This window comes from Rhea pennata, chromosome 1 (genome assembly GCF_028389875.1).
Source record: "Rhea pennata isolate bPtePen1 chromosome 1, bPtePen1.pri, whole genome shotgun sequence".
NCBI lineage: Eukaryota > Metazoa > Chordata > Aves > Rheiformes > Rheidae > Rhea > Rhea pennata.
Window position 1 is genome coordinate 157988479 of NC_084663.1, and position 18232 is coordinate 158006710.

The 18232-nt window shown below is 34.7% G+C and overlaps 1 protein-coding gene across 2 annotated transcripts in view; it reads right to left on the reverse strand.

The window, feature by feature from the left end:
* TPP2 (tripeptidyl peptidase 2) overlaps positions 1-18232 on the reverse strand; it is a 49387-nt gene that overhangs the window by 26365 nt on the left and 4790 nt on the right. For both annotated transcript variants that reach the window (XM_062566801.1, XM_062566800.1), the window contains exons 2-18: positions 18064-18192; positions 16886-16981; positions 16330-16434; positions 15553-15677; positions 14646-14809; positions 13359-13513; positions 12314-12390; positions 11667-11794; positions 9678-9777; positions 7448-7596; positions 7158-7273; positions 6326-6494; positions 4619-4776; positions 3324-3400; positions 2900-3006; positions 1979-2133; positions 746-862 (exon numbers count right to left, since the gene is read on the reverse strand). In XM_062566801.1, the coding sequence (XP_062422785.1) occupies positions 746-862; positions 1979-2133; positions 2900-3006; positions 3324-3400; positions 4619-4776; positions 6326-6494; positions 7158-7273; positions 7448-7596; positions 9678-9777; positions 11667-11794; positions 12314-12390; positions 13359-13513; positions 14646-14809; positions 15553-15677; positions 16330-16434; positions 16886-16981; positions 18064-18192 (2127 nt within the window). The remainder of the gene's footprint in view (positions 1-745; positions 863-1978; positions 2134-2899; positions 3007-3323; positions 3401-4618; positions 4777-6325; positions 6495-7157; positions 7274-7447; positions 7597-9677; positions 9778-11666; positions 11795-12313; positions 12391-13358; positions 13514-14645; positions 14810-15552; positions 15678-16329; positions 16435-16885; positions 16982-18063; positions 18193-18232) is intronic.

Here is an 18232-nt window from a genome sequence, read left to right on the forward strand (position 1 = left end):
ATTCTGATTTGCTCAGGCCCTTAGCTGAAAAAAGGGAGGAGCCAAAAGAATTGACTCCTAAGTCAATGCTACTTCCTGCAGATGGTACAATCTCTGTTTGGGAAGAGCGCCCCCCTCCTAAGCAAGGTGAAGTCAAGCCAAACCAGGTCGCACAGTACAGCAAAGAACACAGGAGCAAGACAGACTACTGTAAATTTTATGCCAACATTTAGTAACATTTGAATCCTTTGGTATCAGACTTACAGGAGTCACAACATTGCCATCTATACTGCGCCTTCAACTGTCCTAAACAATGAATCTCAAACCTGTATATCACAATAAAACACTGAACACAGACTAGAAAACAAGTCTTAATGACGATTTATTCTGAAAACAGTATTGTGTTTTAGCAATGGAAGCTCAGATTATCAAGTTCAAGAATTGTTTTCATACAAAGGTTTCCTACAAATAACAGTTACAGCTTCAGCATGTTAATATACATTCTCTATTCCTGGTGTTTTTTTCCCTCTTTCCCACTGATTCATAATGAAAATGCACAGAAGAATTCATACCAATCATAACTAGTACATTTCTGTGGTACTAAGCTCCTGTTTTCCTACATTTAATGGAAAATATGAACATCTTGCATAGAAGCATACTTAGAGTCTTCCTAAATACAAGCAAGAATAAATAAAAGCTATTCTTAGTCTTATGACAAAGTCTAGAATATCAGAACAATTCAAAATAAGAACTCAGAAAAATTTACCATGTTCAGCTGAGGAGTAGCGCAAAGTACACCATGGAAAGAAATTGTGTAATTGATGCTAACATCGCTAAGGCTTGCCCACCACCGAGCAACACAAAATTCAATGGTTTTTCCAGCCTGGATAACAAAAAACACAAGATTTAGCCACAAGCTCTTATCTTTCCCTTCTATTAACCCCACCTTTTTCATTCCCAAAGCAAAAAAGAAATTGAATACAGTTCAAAAAAAAAAAAATGTAGTTATGTCTAGTCTACTTCAATTATCTAAGTTTATACAGAATCAAATGACATTATGCTTGTCCAGAAAAGACAAGACAGCTCCAACAAAACAAGACGTCTGATTACTCCAACTAAACAAAGAATACCAGAAGTAGAAACTACTGGGAAAACCGTGGCTTTCACGTACTACATTGTCTTTTCCTCTCCTTCAAACTATGGAGACAGGTTAGTTCATAGATGAGTTTAAATATGCATGCCTTAGAAAATGAGTATTACAGAAAAAGAACCTACTCTCTGCTTCAGTAAGAAATAAAGCTTTAGAGTTTCTTTTTAATATGAAATGATTAAATTCACAATCAGTTGTGTGGGACAGACTTAGCTTTAGGTCATGTACCTCCATTTTCTAAGAGGGTAAGGGACTGAATAGCAGAGAAATCAAACCCTCACAGGCTTTAGAGTTATGCAACTAAATTAAGGGGAAGTGTGTGTGGGAGGCACTTGAACACTGGACTCAATCATCCACACACCTGAACTGTTAGTGCATCCTCTGCTTCTGTTTTAGACTGCTCAAACTAGATGTATCCAAGGTAAGTCTGCTATATCTGAGCAGCAATGAACATGAGCTAGTTGTAATCTGGCTTCAACGCCAAGGAGATATCCCAGACCACCACATTTAGCACTAAAGGTAAAATACGCTAAAATATACTTATCTAACAAGTATTGGACCCCACTCGAAATGGAAACAAACTAGTTTCTCTAAACAAGCACTAACAAATTGAAAAGACTAAATCTTCAGAAATACTATAATGGTAACACAGGATAATTAAGAAACACTACGATGCTATTAAAGACCTTTTCAAAATAGACAAACAGACCACTATAAAAAGCTTTTGATTTCTTTGGTTTGGGAATTTCTGTGAAAAGAAATTCAAAGTGAGTTCAGTTTTCGTTGTGCTAATATATTACTTTTTCTGTCTTTCTCTCCCTCCTCCATCCCTATCCCAAAGTAACTTACTAAGACAGGAAATGCTTCAGTCACTGATCCTTTTTCTGGTAACGATGAAAATTTATAGAACTCATGACTTCTATATGCTTTTTGTTTCACTAGCTGTACAGCATGAAGAACAAACTTGGCAGTCACATCAGATGAACATGAACATACTGTCACTTCTACATTAAAGAAAAAAATTAAGTTTAGTTTCAACAGTCAAAAATTTTGGACAAAAGGGAAGCAGATTCACCAGAAAAAGACTCTAGTTTCAGAAGTTATTTGTAATTTAAGAAGTTACACTGCACTGAAGTGGCTCCATATGTGAATAATACTTATGTATCACATACTTAAAACCTTTTCAGATTAACAAAAAAATCAGCTAAGTTCAAAAATCAGCAAAAAGAAATACTGACTCTTTACTGAATGGTGAAAATTAATCAGATGAACAGACTACAGATGTGAAATCTGTACTTAGAACACAAGACTGTTGCTGAATTCCAAATTGAGTCTTATCACTACCTTCTGACCAATGAAAGACTATTAAATAAAAATCCTTTTGGTAATCTCTCACAGAAATAAAATTTTTCTCTTCACTGCAGAATTATGAGCTACGTGCCATAATACAAATCATATTTTCTTTGGTTTCTTTTTCATCTCAAAACAAGGCAAACCTCTGGCAGGAATACTGTTCCACACATATGGGGAATCCCTTCAGCAAAGTGCAATCACTTCAGACTATATTTGATAGTTTCTGGAAGACTGGATGAGGATCCCACTATACTAGAAACTGTGAAACAACTCAAAGTCACTCGTCTAAGAGCCAAAACTCAAAAAAGTACTTCATGCCTTTTTTAAAAAAGTCAAATCCTCAAGTTCTTACTCAAGCCGAAATTCTTCAATATAAGAGTTCAAGACAACTTTGCCAAGCGCGACCATTTTCCTTACCAGCCCACGTAGCTCCCTGTGGAACATCAATGAAGTGCCTTCGGATTTGACCAGGTTTAAAATGAACATCCTTATATGCAAGGTCATAGCTTGATGATTCATCTACTCTGTAAATTAAGAAAACAAACAGTAATCAATCAGACTGTCAAACTGAATTTTAGAAGATATTTCTAAATACACATTACTTCAGACTCCCTAGGTCATATCCAATACAGAAAGAAGCAAATCTCTTGTTTCTCTGAATCACTATACTTCTTGCTTTTTTCCACTGGCCTATTCCAAGAGAATTGTTCTGGATTGTGCATATTCACATTAGCACACACCCCTGAGCCACTGCCACATAGGTTAAATGGGTAAAGAAAACTAACTAAACTTAAAAAACAAAACAAAAACCCCCACACAAATGAAGTCTGAGTTTACTGACCTTGTTGGTATAACAACAGTTATTGGAACTCTGAATAGAGGGCCTGCATTAGGCATTGCTATATCAAATCCACAAACCTGAAAAAATAAAATACAGACACTTAATCTTTGTTCAAAATCCAATTTAAAAGATACTGTAAATTTTAAACTAGTTGCAGATTACTTGTAATCTGTAGTTATCAATCAGAAAAAAAGATCTTCACTTCAATTACTGCCACCTTTGAAATAATAAAGCAGCAAGACTAAGATTTAAGAGCTTTTCACCTTTATGTTCAAGCTTTCAACTGATGTCTGACAGTCCCTATATCAAAAGCCAGACCTAATTCCAAACTCGGAATTTCCTGCAAATACACATTATTTTAATTTAGCTTTCTTTTGATTGCATTTAAAATCTTCTAATCCTTCAGTTTCAGGCTTATATTTGATAAAATATAGTCCAATTTATGAAGCCTTTCATGTCCAAGCCTCCTTGCAAATTTGTTCTAACTTTGCTAAAATGTTCTTGTTGCTACCATAGAAGACTAACAACTCTAAGCATCTTAAGCAGGTATTTTCTAAAAGCAAGCTGCTATCCTTTTTACAATCAACTACAATGCAAGCATTTTATCATTAGTATAAAGTTCGGGATGATGATGAGGAAGGTTGAAGATTGTGTTGCTGGGGGGGGGGGGTCTTTTGGAGAAGTGAAGAAGAATGGTTGGGAAAAAGAGGGAGAATTTTAATGAATTTTATATTAAATTTGTCCAAATGTGAATGTAGCTACTCAAAGGCAGCAGAATCCTTCAATGGCACAGAGTCATTGCTGCAATAGGTGGAAAGGGAAAACAAGAAAGCAGGTTTCATCAGTACTTCCATGTACCCAGCAATTTCTGAAGCTAAAGCAAAATCCTGGCACTACATAAGACTCTAGCAAAACCATAAAAACCAGCCCAGCCCTTAAGTCACCACAGAGAGAAAAATATTAAAACCGCTTAAAAACACAAGTCTATCCTCAATAACAGTATTGTACAAAGCCAGATACTGAGAGGTAAAGCTTATTTGGTTTAAAAAATAAAAATGTTAAAATAAACACAGCTACTTATCAAAGTCTCAATGGTATCATTTATAGTAAATGCCTAATAATTGTTGCTGAACCTTGGAATCAGCCAATAAAGTGGAATGGAATGTAGCAATATTTTCTGATCTGTACAATACAGCTTTCATTTCTTGAAAAAATACTTCTCACAGTTGTTGATACAGATCACATGAAAGGGAGAAGGCATACAGTCTTGCTTAGAATACGTGTTACTTCAATACCTCTGTATAATGTAGTCCTTCTCTCAGGCCACGTGGATCCACACGAATGTTTATATGTCGACACTGGTTCATAAGCTCTAAATGACTAGGGCACTGAACCCACGGTGCATTTGAAGTTAAAGCTAAATGCAACTGGAGAGATATTCTTTCAGCGTTTTCTGTCAAAAAATAAGACTATTTCAGTAATGCAAATGAGTGCTTGGATTCTACCATAACAGTGTTTGCCATTAAAATGTACGTATCTCCAAGAAAAATAATTAAAAAACAGATTAGTCCCCAAATGGTAAACTCTCCACTAAACAGAGGAAATTGAAACAATAGCACAATATAATAAAATAAAGGTTATATCTCACTTGGAAATTATCCCTCACAGAACAGTCAAACCTGGAAAAGTTGAAGGGTAGCTAGCAACTAATGCTTCAGTTATCCATGCCATAACCTAGAAGGAAATACGCACATTCCTATATAGAGCTAGATTATTGCTAGACACAGAGAAAAAACAAACAACTGCACTGATTCTGAAACTTACAGTAATTACCAAATTACATTATAGCAACCTTAGTGAGGGTTAAGCTCTCAAAACTGAAAGGGCTACTATGATCACTTAGTCACACTTCCTTCAAAGAAGTCCCATAAAAAACATCTGGATTAGCTTTCATCTCAAAAAGGAGAAGAGAAAGAAAAAGAGAGGCAGCTGTGGGCTACAGCATATCTTTTAGAAAAGCATCCAACCCTAGCTGCAATGTTTTAGTGATTAAGTCAGCTATCAGCTGCTCCAAAGAGCAGTGCCACTTTAAAGAAAACAAAAATCCATGATTTCAACTCTAAATTAGCCTTAGCTTAATTTTCAGATATTTAATTTCATTACACCTTCGCCAGGCAGAGAAGAGAGTATCATCAGATGTGCTTCCCTCACAGGTGTATTAGAAGCAATCAGCTCAAAGAGAACTTCAAGGGACAGACTGCATAGAACAGCCTCCCTTAATCACATACTTAAACTCCCTCAAACTTAGTCTTTTTGAAGATACCAGGCACTGCACAGCAGTAAAACTGGAGAAGTGCTAGAGACACAACATCACGGTGCAAGCTAATTATCCAATACAAACACTCTGTTTGCTTCCTGTCAAACAGAGTCAATCCTACATATAGAGGATTATTTTTTAGTGTCATGCTGCCAATTTAACAAAACACACTGACTGCAATGTAACCTAACAAACAAAGATTACTCTGAATCAATAACCCGTCTTTACTAATATCATCTCTTCCTCTAAACACACTCACCCTTTGTCGCATGCCAACTTTCCTAGAAATCAGTGGACCACTGATTTAAAGAAAGAAATTAGTCTCAGGTCTCACATCGATCATTTCTGAATGCACCTTAACCTGTTCAGTTGCTCAGTGAGTCCAGATTTATTTAATAAAGCAAAGCAGGGCAAAATGCTTTACAGAAAAAAAATTCTTGTCAAATCTATTTTGATCGGCAGTTATTCACCCATGTTAAAGTAATCAAAACTTTTATCAGTCCCTTTATTGATTGCCTTAGATGTATTTATGTTTATCTGTTATTACCAAATACAAATTAATTTTGTTAAACCTTAAGAATTTTCTTACACTGTGAAAATGCAAAGCCTAAAGCTATAGCTTTTGCAATAAAAAAAAAAAAATCACATCTTATTTTTTCCTTGTACAAATCAAGTTCTTTCCTACCTGTATTCTCAGGAAAGACAGGTTCTATGCCAACTCCATGATCAGAAGGTGCTGTTATCTGGGCAGGATCTCTGAGGTAGATTCCACGGTTGTTTCCAACAGTAACAGTAAAGCCTATGTTACTTGTAAATGATGAATTTTGAATGAGGTAGTCATAGGCTTTATCAACCTATTAGAAAGAATATATTCCAGATTAACAAATTTCAGGTTAACAGTCATTTACACATACTATGTTCTACATGAAGTATTCAGCAAGCACAGCAACAAATGGTAAAGTAATTCATGTGCTACTTGAGTCATAGTGACTGCACCTTACTTCCCATGATACTAAGTAGAGAAGATGGGCAAACACTTTCAGTTTGCAGCAGCTGCACAAAGCATTGAAATAGTGAAGACCATTTTAAAAAAATAGTATGACAACCCTCCTTTGCTTTACATTTGTTAAAGGATGTGCAACAGATGTTTTCAGAGATGATTTCAGAGACTAAAACCTCAGATCTACAGTACTAATTTGTCCTTCTCATATCTCAAGCAAAACTAACTAAGCATCTGAGCCTTTTATTTAAGGCAAGAAGTTAATCACTTCAAAACAGACAAGTTCAACGGGATGCTCAGGCTAATAAATAGGAAGCACTGAAAAGAATAGCATTTCTACTGTAATTGCATGCTGAAACTGAAGAAACAGTCTCGTTCCTCCTTCTCTCTCACTACATGCCCTTCTTTCCCAAGAATCAGAACTAGAGATCAAGTGGCGTGAGAGCAGGCTGAGTGAACTCATCCAGAAAACTGCTCTCTCTTTCTGGTGGGTTAGTTTTCCATTGTTAGCAAGTACCTGAATAATACCATGTCCTTGTGCAAATACTTCTATGTTTTCAGCTTTCACTGCAGTATTTTCTAATGCTCTTCTGACAGAATGAACAGTGTAATGAATATCATTAGCTTTGAGTCCTGAAATTAAAAATAAATCTATAATTGGAGACAATAGAAAATCTGAAGAAGTTTTACATTATCAACAGTTAATTGTTAAACACACCATAGAAATCTTTTTCTTAATTAAGAGAAAAAAGGATCTAATCTCTTTTACAGCATGCAGGTATACTTAATATTATAGCATATTATTACCTGACAGTACTAATGCAATGCCTCCACAGGCATTGGGTGAAGACATGGATGTGCCATTCATGAGTTGTGTTCCTCGCAGAGTCCAGTTTGGAACAGAAGCAATAGCACCTCCTGGTGCACTGATACTTACTCCAAGTGCTCCATCAGTGCTAGTGGTAAGACAGAATTATTAAAAACCAGCATTTTCTCCTGCACATTTTATTCTGAAGGTACTACTGTATCTGTATCTTTTTAAAGATAATTTTAGCTTTAGTGACATTCTCAAGTATATTATTTTATTAAATTCATTAATCCTAAGATAGCGTGCCATTAAATGATAACTTCAGATATCATATTAATCATCAGCTGTGCCTGTTTTCTGCATTTTTAGAGGTATAATAATCCACACACTGAAAATTTTTAGAGACAATTTTTACATCAAAATCATATCAATCAGGCTTCAGCTTAGTCAGAGTACCTTCTGAGATTTTAACTAAAAAATGCACATAAACAAACCTATTAATTATGCATTTAAGCGCTTGAGTACTCTGAGTCTACTTAGCCTTTACTATTTCTAAGTAAAATTAATAACAGAAAGAGGAAGAATAGAAGAGATGCAAAATTCAGATCTCTGAGTGTAGCCACTTGGCAACTACAACAAATTCTGAATTACAACACTAAACTTGAAACAAGTAGGGTAAGGGGAAAAGGCTCAAGAAGGCATGTCAACAGGTAGATCGTGATCTGCTTAGTCTAAACCACCTCTTCTAAACATGCTTGAGCAAGAAAGGAGGAATGGATGTCTATGGCATAATTAAAGATGCATTTAGTTTTCTGTTAGTATGAGCCAGACTTGTCCAATCTTTCTTGTGCTGGACGGAAGCGCATCACTTGAACAATCACATCACTACACCTCAGCTACCAAGTTCTGCTGAGAAACAGGGTATATTAGTGCGACTTAGCTCCCACACTAACTGTTCCATACGCCTAAGTTCAGACTCAAATCAAAGCACAGTCAGCACAATTCTGCAATACAGTGTTTAGACAAGTTTTATGACAACCTAGTATATTTTGAATCATTACACTTCTGGCCAATCCATGCACAGCAGATCTACCCGAAATCCTCCATCAGAGTCCTACTCAGACTGATTCCCTACCCCAGACCTACTTTAGCCAAACTTTAGGAACTGCGTGATCACCTGTGTATCACACTCTACACAAGGAGAATCTTCCTTTGGCCAGATTTGGGCCTCCCAGTTCACACACGGTCATTCAGTCTGTTTCAGAGTGGAGTGCCAAAGCAGGAGATCTTTTCTATACAGACTGCTTTTTATATCTGGATTTGAGAATCTCAAAAAAAGAATCTGCATAGTAAAGTTCTTGGAACAGTATACTTGCCTGTAAACATACAGACACTGTGATGGACTATTTCAAAAAAATGCTGTAAGGGAGGCAGATGCTATGCAACCAGCATACAAATCAAGGATCAATCCTGACCTTATTTTTTCCTTCCCTCAACAATATTGTATACTGTTTTTCTAATAGCTTAGCCTACAATAGCTTCATAACTTACAAGAACAATTTCAAAATCTAAACACAGGTAAGAACTCAAGAAGAAATGCTGTTCTTTTTCTCTCAAATATGACATCACTGTCAAATTCTGAGACATAACATGAAACATAAATCCAACTTTTCACTGTTCATAAATTTGCTTTTCCAGATCTTTGAGATCTTCTATAATGTGAGACAGAAAAGCAATTTCTCCCTCTACTCACCTTCATTAGCTCAAGCAAAACCCTTACGTAGGTTGCACCATTACAGCACTGAAGCCATGAGTCTTGAAATCATCACAATAACAGTATTTTTTTCTAAATGATCAACACTAACAGAACAGTTAACTTCACCATATTAATTTTATGAAACAAATGCTACTGAAAAAAGCCTCTGAAAAAAAAATTCCCAAAGAAAAATGTTAGTTTCAACGACTTCTATTGTATCTGCTAAGAAAACCGCTATAGACTAGGTTTTCACTCAAACACATTTCTCTGAAGGCACAGGTTGTGACAAGGCTGTTTAGTGGTATTCCCTCTCTCCCACAGAGGCCTAAAAATAAAGATATTCCACCAACAACAGGCCACCTAAGCTCTTCCCATGGGAAGATTTTTTTTTTTATTAATGACCAATTTTTAGTTTTTAAATTATGTAATCTGACTCCAAAACTAAAGAATTTATTTGTTTCAAAATAACCTACCTAGGCCCTCTAGATGACCAAGTATATTGATTTGCTGGTAGTTTTTCTCTCAAAGAATATTCAGCAACCATCATATCAGGTGATACATAGGCACCAACACCTATAAGAAAAAAGTTCAATTATTTTAGATGTTAACAAATCTGTGTCAAAGGCAAACATAAAATATCTCCTCTGCTTTCAAATGATTGTGGAAAAAATTCTTGATGTTTATTATGGACAAATATACACATATTTCTATCAGTTTATTTTATTTAATTTTTACAAAGCAAGCGTAATGCAGCATGCTATACAGTAACAACACTAATACTCAAAATATCATAAGATTAAACACAATGTATCATACAATAGAACTGACATGAGTAACTTGAAATTTCATTTCAGCTGGAATAATATACATTCATTGTCTGTACTTCTTTCAGAACAGATTATTTTTACATGCCTTTTTCTTTTTTTCTGAGAAAGAATATTTTGGCTTAGTTTACACTGTTCTAAACTACACCAATCTCACCTCAAAGCAATCGGTGTGAACTGGTTTATGTTCACAGGGCTCAGAGCTACACCATCTGGAGCAGATGGCCACAAGCATTCAGCTCGAACACCATCACGATGAGACAGTCATTGTCTTCCCGATTACTCCAATGCAAATGAGTAGCATGTAAATGACTAGGTCAAAGCCTGCTAAAGCTGTCGTTTTAGAGCATGATGCCAAGGACGTGTGTTGTCTGTTCTAAAGTGTATAGTCTCATGTCTTTATGCTATAAACACTATTACAAAATTATCATGCCAAGCTGAATGAACCAAACTTGTGCAAGCTCCCTGTTCATACACTCTGTCTGAACTAACCTAATCTGTCAACTATATTTTGGTTTTACCTCAAAGAAGACTACCTGGTTCACTCCAGACAGAAGACAAGAGGAAGCTATTTTACACACAGATTGGATGATAACCATCATCCCAGTCTCTGGAGTAATAAAATGAATCAGCTGAGTTAGAGTGGATGCATTGTCAGAATGAGGCCAATGTAGAAATTAAAAGAGCCTGTTAGTTCCAGTTTCATTCCCCCCAGTCTCACTCAGAGTAATTGCAAGTTAACTTTTAGAAAAGTAATCAATGTTAATTCTACTAGTTACCCTGAAACAGCAGCTCTCAAACCTTCAAGTCTACATGCTGGAGTACTAGCATGAGGATTGTGAGGTTTACTGCAGTAAACAAAATACAGTAGCATCAGAGAATTTATATAAAAATTAAAAATAGGAAAGCTAAACATTTTTTAAACTCTTATATGTTAATCTTTCATCAAAATTAAAAAAAAAAAAAAAACACACATACTGGCACATCAGAAGAACAATTCTTATGCCAGTAATATAAGTTACAATAAGTTACTGTAGTAGACAAGGCACCATAGCTTAAAGAATTGTTCCCTCAGAATGACCTCTCTAGATAGTGTAATGGGAGTATCTTATATTCAGATTATAAAGCTGAGTTTCACTATGAACAGAAAGAAAACATACCAGGATACCTGATCAATCACCATTTAGACTTAAAATGGTATTTCCGACAATTTAAAGCGCACTTCAAGACCTCACATGAGATAAAATAAAACTTAGTTTAATTCTAATTATAAAGTTGTGTTTACCCATAGGTAATCATCCGAGTGAAGCAGTGTACTTAAGAGTTAAAAAGAATCATCTTGGAATCTTTGAATAAACCAGACCACAAAGATTTATTTTATAAATTTTATAATGTCATATCAAATTAAGACCACCTGCATCTGTTACCTCTAATTTCTGCATAGGTAAGTTCTTGAATTGTAAGATAACAATCTAAGCTTCTGTACCTAAAGAGACAGTAAGTGCCTTCCTCAGAATTAATCTTGTCGCCTACCAAGTCTTTGGAAATACCTTAGATTAACAATTGACCCATGATCTCAAGTATGAGGACACAACTTGTAAAGATAGCAGTTGAATACTGTCAAAATAAATTATTTACCTATTACACTAGACGTAGTACCACCAGGACATCCTACTGTAGAAAGGCAAGGGCCATTATTGCCTGCACTTGAAACATAGATTACATTGTGTTTCCATACAGCTTCATTAATTACTTCACAAATTCTCCTAAAGTAAGAGAGAAAAATAATTCATTTAATCAACAATACTGCTTGCCTCCCAGATATCAGGAGCAAAACTCCCAGTTCCAGTAGAATCCCTGTGTCCAGTCAGAGAGCATATGGACTATTACAGAGTCTGCTTCCCATACCTAACAGAGGTATTTCCAGTACTTAAGCTGACCACAAAACATAGCTTCTAATTTTAAAAATGAGTTATCATCATGTAAGGAAAATCAAGTCTCCACAAAAAATCCCACAGATTATGCAGCGTTCTAACTACAAAAATTTTTATTGAATATTCGAAACAAAAATTCCTTGCATTGTAAATTACCAGCAATTTAAACAGGTTTGTATTTTAAACCACTTTTTTTTTTTTTTTTTTTTTTAAGTTAACTGTGACAGTTTAATATTTATGAATTATTTTGGTCTGGACAATTCATTCTTACTTACATTTATGCAAAAACAAAGACCTGTAATTCCAGCTTGTAATAATCAAATAGTTTATACTAACCATAGTAACACTTACCCAGAATTTGGCCAATGTGTTGCTTCTCCATAGCTATAGTTGACAAGATCACATTTATATTTTATTGCTTCTATCATCTGAAAGTTAAAAAAAAAAAAAAGTCAAAATACATACTAGTCACAGGATAAGTCACTTATGAAAGATTACATAACATCTGCTATAGTCACATAAGGGTTAAGGCACAAGTTTTTGGGTTTTTTTTTTTTTTTTGGTAAAATCAAAGCACAACAACCACCAAAATAGATTGAGGTAAATGAAAATCTTTATCTAGATGATACTTTCCTAGTGACCAAACAGAACAAAAACCCTAGTCGAAAACACCTTATCAACTTGTCACATTCCAAGTTATAAATTAATAGGTTAACCTAAGAGAACCACCACAGAGTTCATTAGAATCTCGAATGCCTGCCCTCAATAACACAAAATTTCCCCTTACTATGCAGTTTGGTCAGATTCCAAATGGTCACAAAAAAAATTATTGTACATCTTCATGTTACCATAGCAAGATCTTTTTATGGATCACAAGTATCATTTTCTATTTTCAATTGCTTTTACTGTGTAAAATTTTTCCCATCCACTCACTATGTGGCAGAGGCCTCGAGCCTTTCACTGTTAGAAAGGAATGGTATTTCTCTCCCTCTTAAGGGATATAGTGAAAATAAACTTAGCCACGTGGTTAGACACTGGTCTCTATTCTAGATTTATCTAAATATTTAAAGTATTTATTTATTCTATAATTATGTGACTAACTATAAAAAGAATACTGATAGCACAGAATAAGGAATATAAAATAAGCATGTGTTAAGTTAGCACAAACACTGCATTTCTACCAGTCTGAAAAATCTCATTAGTACTCTAAACAAAGTCTTTTACATTAAAACATTATGTACATTATGTACAAAATGTACTCAAATTTTTAAGAATCTGGCATATTCCAGAACCACAAAAACACAGACTTTAAGCAACAAGAGAAGACAGTGATTCAGAATAATCTACAGTTAAATCAAACTGCTGAGGTTAACTATTTATTTAGTGAAATACTCACAGCTCTTATTAGACCAGTGCCAGTTTCCATTGTACTTAGTCTTGTATCACCAATCTTGATTGCTAGAATTTGAGCTCCAGGAGCCACACCATTTCGTTCAGGTTCCTCCGGAAAATATCCGGCTGCTATACTAGCTACATGAGTTCCATGTGCTCCTGAACAAATGAAAAAGCATATTACTATATGCTTAGGGAGCTTCATTAATACTAATTTTAATACAAATTTTAATACACAAACATTTTCATTTATTGAGCTATATTGAGTATATAAATAAAGCCCAGAGTTCAGATTGTTTTTTAATCCTCACTGTCTGGATCATTTGGGGGAATAATTTTAACATCTTGCAGTAAAAAATGTTGAGCCTTTTAGGTAACTTCTGACACTGGAATTAACAGGCTTGATTTAATACTTCTGCTTACTCTTTCAGCTGTTCTATTTTGCAAATTGCTGTTGCTTACTGGCTTTTTGTTTAAACAAATGCTATACTGTACTAGGAGAAAAAGCAAAGAATCTGTCCCCACCACCAAATACTAAAAAAATAAAACTGCACAGAAATACAAAAGGAATCAAAAAAACCAGACTATCAATTTAGGAACCAGAACTGTTTTCACAGTATTACTGAAATTTAGATGCTTTCATGAGAAATTAAGGTCGTTTTTTAATCAAATACATACCATCTGAACCCTCAAGATGCTTCCAAAGCAAAAACTGATTATAGACAGACATACAAATACGAGATCAGAGTGGTTGGAGCTACAGCTATAGTGACTCCTGGTACCAAAAGAAAGTTTAGATAACTCAAAATAGCTAATTCCCTTTCATTCATGGATGTATTATTTAAGAAGTTGTCCATAAATCATTCTTTAATCAGAAAAGCTGCAAAGGACAGTAACCGAAGTTTAAAAATCATCTGATACTTAAAAACAAAATGAAAAAAAAAATACTTTGAAAGAAGGTTCACTCTATTTAAGCTTATGCCAGAAAGATGCAGAAACATCTTCAAGAGCAACTTCAACAACAACAAAAATTTATCTATACATGCATATACACACAGAGCTCAAAGTATTTCAGATAAAAACACAAGTAAGTTTGGTAATAAGATGTCATTATGGGTTTATAGTAGGAAATGTGGATATTGATCTTTAATGTCATACTGATGAGTGGTGTATTAATAAATTGCCTTGAGCCATCCCAAGTAACAGATTCAGGCCCCAATACACTACTTGTATAGCTGCTTCCTATAGTATCTACTCAGTAGCAAATTTCTTTAAAGTGCATTTCATTTACCTCCACTTGTCACAATGGAAAGAAGATTCCCATCGTCGTATATGTTAACAGAATAATTCAGCATCTCAGATGTTCCAAAAGATCCATATTCCTGAGCCTCTTTGTAGGTTCTCAACACTGTACAGCTAGTTAAGTCACCACTCTCACTTGTATCTATGCAGGCTCTGTTGACCGGAAAAAAAAAAAAAAAAAAAAAAAAAAAAAAAAGCAATCTTTCAATTAATGTAAACTTTCAATTATTCTTTTTCTACACAAGAGTACCGCAGAAGTCTCAATAGGCCTGGTTTTGTGTTTGTCTTGTTTCTGTAAGACAAGAGGTATTTTTAAATCTGCTTATCTACAATTAGATTCAGAAACTAGAGAAATCCCTAAAACTACTTTTCAAATACTAGATTTAAATAAATCTGTCTTTGAAAAAGCAAATATAAGAAAATCCAGGCAATTTCTTCAAGGAAGTTCTTACTAAAGCTAGCTGTGCAGTGACGGTACACAAACATCTGAAGTCTCAACAAACGCTTTACATAATCTATATTTTCATTAAATAAAATTGCCATATTACTTTCTGAACTTTGTGCACATAAAGGTTTCTGCTTTTCTTCCTACCACTAATCACTATAAAAGTGATTTTACTCTTTGCCTCAGAAAAAAAACACATAGGCTTACATTGTATATTATATTCTCCCTCTATATATGTTCTCTTTACTGCTCTCATTGAATTCTCCAGGACGTCACTGTACCCCATCTTCCTTCAGGACCTTTCTTTCAGGAAGCTCAAGTGATACAGTAGGATTATTTTAAAGCAAATAATATTTAAGAGCTCTATAAAAAGAGCAAATAAGAATGAACACACTTCTTGGATCAAACTGCTGTTTTAAGTGTAAAATCTTTAAAAAGGTTGAGAATTTACCTCCAGGTCTCACCATCATTCCATACTAGACAATCATACACAGGACCAGGGTCACTGTATTTTTTCTCAAAAGAATTCAACAGTTCCACTTGATTTTGAAGTTCTTCCTTTATTAATTTATTTACCTAATAAAGTAATAAAATAGTTAGAGTATTTCTAAAATTATCACTAGGTGGGTATAAATTATTTGCACTACAAGTAATTTATATGCTTTCAGATGCTATATATGTGTTCCATTACTTCATTAAGAATGTAATATTATCACAGAATGCATAAACATCTACAAGCTGAGTAGTTTTGAATAGTGCAGTACTTATTCTTGGCCTATTATGCATAACCATTTCTCATTTCCGTTACTGCAAGGCTTAATGCCCTTACATCTTTATGTTGATTGGTAAATGATATAGAAGCACTCTAAAGAATTTCTGATACTTTGCTGAAATGGTATCTATTTTACAAAAAAAAGATAAGTTTCCTAAATGGATCACATCAATGATAACAGCCTCAAAACAAAGCAAATGAAATTAAAAATAAAACTTACTGAAAATATGTCTTCAAGTATTACATTTAATACTATCTTCATATTCAGTAGCAAGTTGAATATGTTACCGACACTAAGCAAATCAAGTAAGCATCCATATTAAGATGTTTTACTCGATCAGCAGAACCAATGATAATTATCTGACAAAATAGTCATAACCACCTTTTCTTCACTCATCAGATAAAGTACTTTAAACTTGTGAACAGCTACTTGTCGAGATTTAGAAATATACAAACTTGAGAGAGAGAGCTGTGAACAGCATCAAATTCTTCTTGTTTCCTACAGGCCTCTGCTAGAGCCAGTCTGTGAACAGGATCCCAGAGCTTTTCCTTGCGTTCCTTCTGTAACACAAAATGAAGATCCTCAGTGACCTGACAAATATTTGTCAGAATACAAAGATTACAAAATCATTTCAAGGTTCTGATTAAAATACAGTAAAAAGTGTACTTTTTACAAAAAGTATAATACAATTCTATAAACAAACAACAATTGTTACGTACGAAAGAGCAACAGGTAACAGTGATAAGACTTTCTGCAGCAAAGGATCACTGTGGGCCCTCACCTCCTCTGATTTTAAAATTTTGAAAACATCTATTTCTTCTGCAAAACTATATAAAATTCAGTTAAAGAATGGCTCTAAAGTTCTGGCCAGCAGCCCACACATGTTAGCAAATCATATACTTCATTTTTTCCCCCTAAACAAGCAAACCAATCAACCACAAAACCCACACCCTGCAGAATGAGAACACCGAATTGTAACAAATGTATCAGAAGTAAAGTGTAATTCACTACCTGAATCCTCTCCTTAAGAGCTTTAGGATAGATGTCATAGCCATTTTTTATGCCAATATGATATTTGCCTGAAGGATTTACCCAGTTTTCTGGAATCTAGAGAAAAGAATATTCAGAAACTCATTAACTAATTTCCTTAAAAAAAATGCAAATATCACTATTTAAACTATTTAATTACATCTCCACTCCATGACAGTAATTACTGCACAAACTTTTAACATGACACATCAGTTCATGTTCCACTGCTGTTGAGAATCAGTTACCTCTTTTGAAATATGCAATCCCAATAAAGACCTTTTTGAGTAAAGGTGGGAGGAAACAAATGAAACAAAACACCCAATCATATGGGGAGAGGGGGGAAGATTTTTTTATGGTAGGCCACCGACAAAACATCCGAATTTCTAACTTCGTATCTTGCTGCAGTTTTGATTCTCAGTAGATCAGGTCCACTAGCCCTAATAACAGCAAAAAGAGCTACAGATTCACCCTTACAACTGTATTCCATGTAAAATTCAGAAAATAGCTGATAGTATAGAAAGATCAAAAGACTGGATGTTTTCCTAACATTTCATCAACATAACCACACAAATGAGGACATGGCAGTAACACCAATAGTCCTATACAGCTGAGGTCTCAACTAGATCTCACCACATCATTTCTAAAAATCCTATGCCTATTCTATTAACAGTGAGAGTACACTGCGCCTGTAAGCCATCTCAGATTCTTCGATCTCCACAACTGTTTTCCATGATTTTAACAGTGTGACTCCTCCTGTAATTCACATAAATAAAATATACTAGTACATTTAAAAGCAGAACTATGTCTTTAGATCTTTTTAAAAATATGCTAGTATGCTTTCTTCAGTCAGCTTTCAAAACTGTATCAGAAACTGATTTGAACAAAAGAACAGCAAGTTAAATGATTACTGAGTCCTCAACAAAACTCTGTAGCTACCTACACTTTGGTCCAGAGAAACTGCAATATAAAGATATATGAAAAGTAAAAGAAATATATTAAACAGAGCAATCTGTATGAAGATGAGGACATGCTGAATTAGGTTTGGATAGGATCTCATTAAAAGGAGGAAAAAAGCTGGTAGAAGTAAAAACTGATATTAAATCTGTTGTTAAAAAGAAAAAGGCCCCAAAAGATGCCCAGTGGTCATTACATAGTCTTACCTTTAAAGTTCTTCCAGAAAGACCAACAATTTCTCCATCTTTAGGTTCTACTATAGTACATGTAGTTACATCACCACTGCCTGTTGTATCAATTATATCAATTATCTTGGGTTTCCCATCAGTTGTAATCTGAAAATATCAGCACAATACTTGAAAATGCAGTTGATTA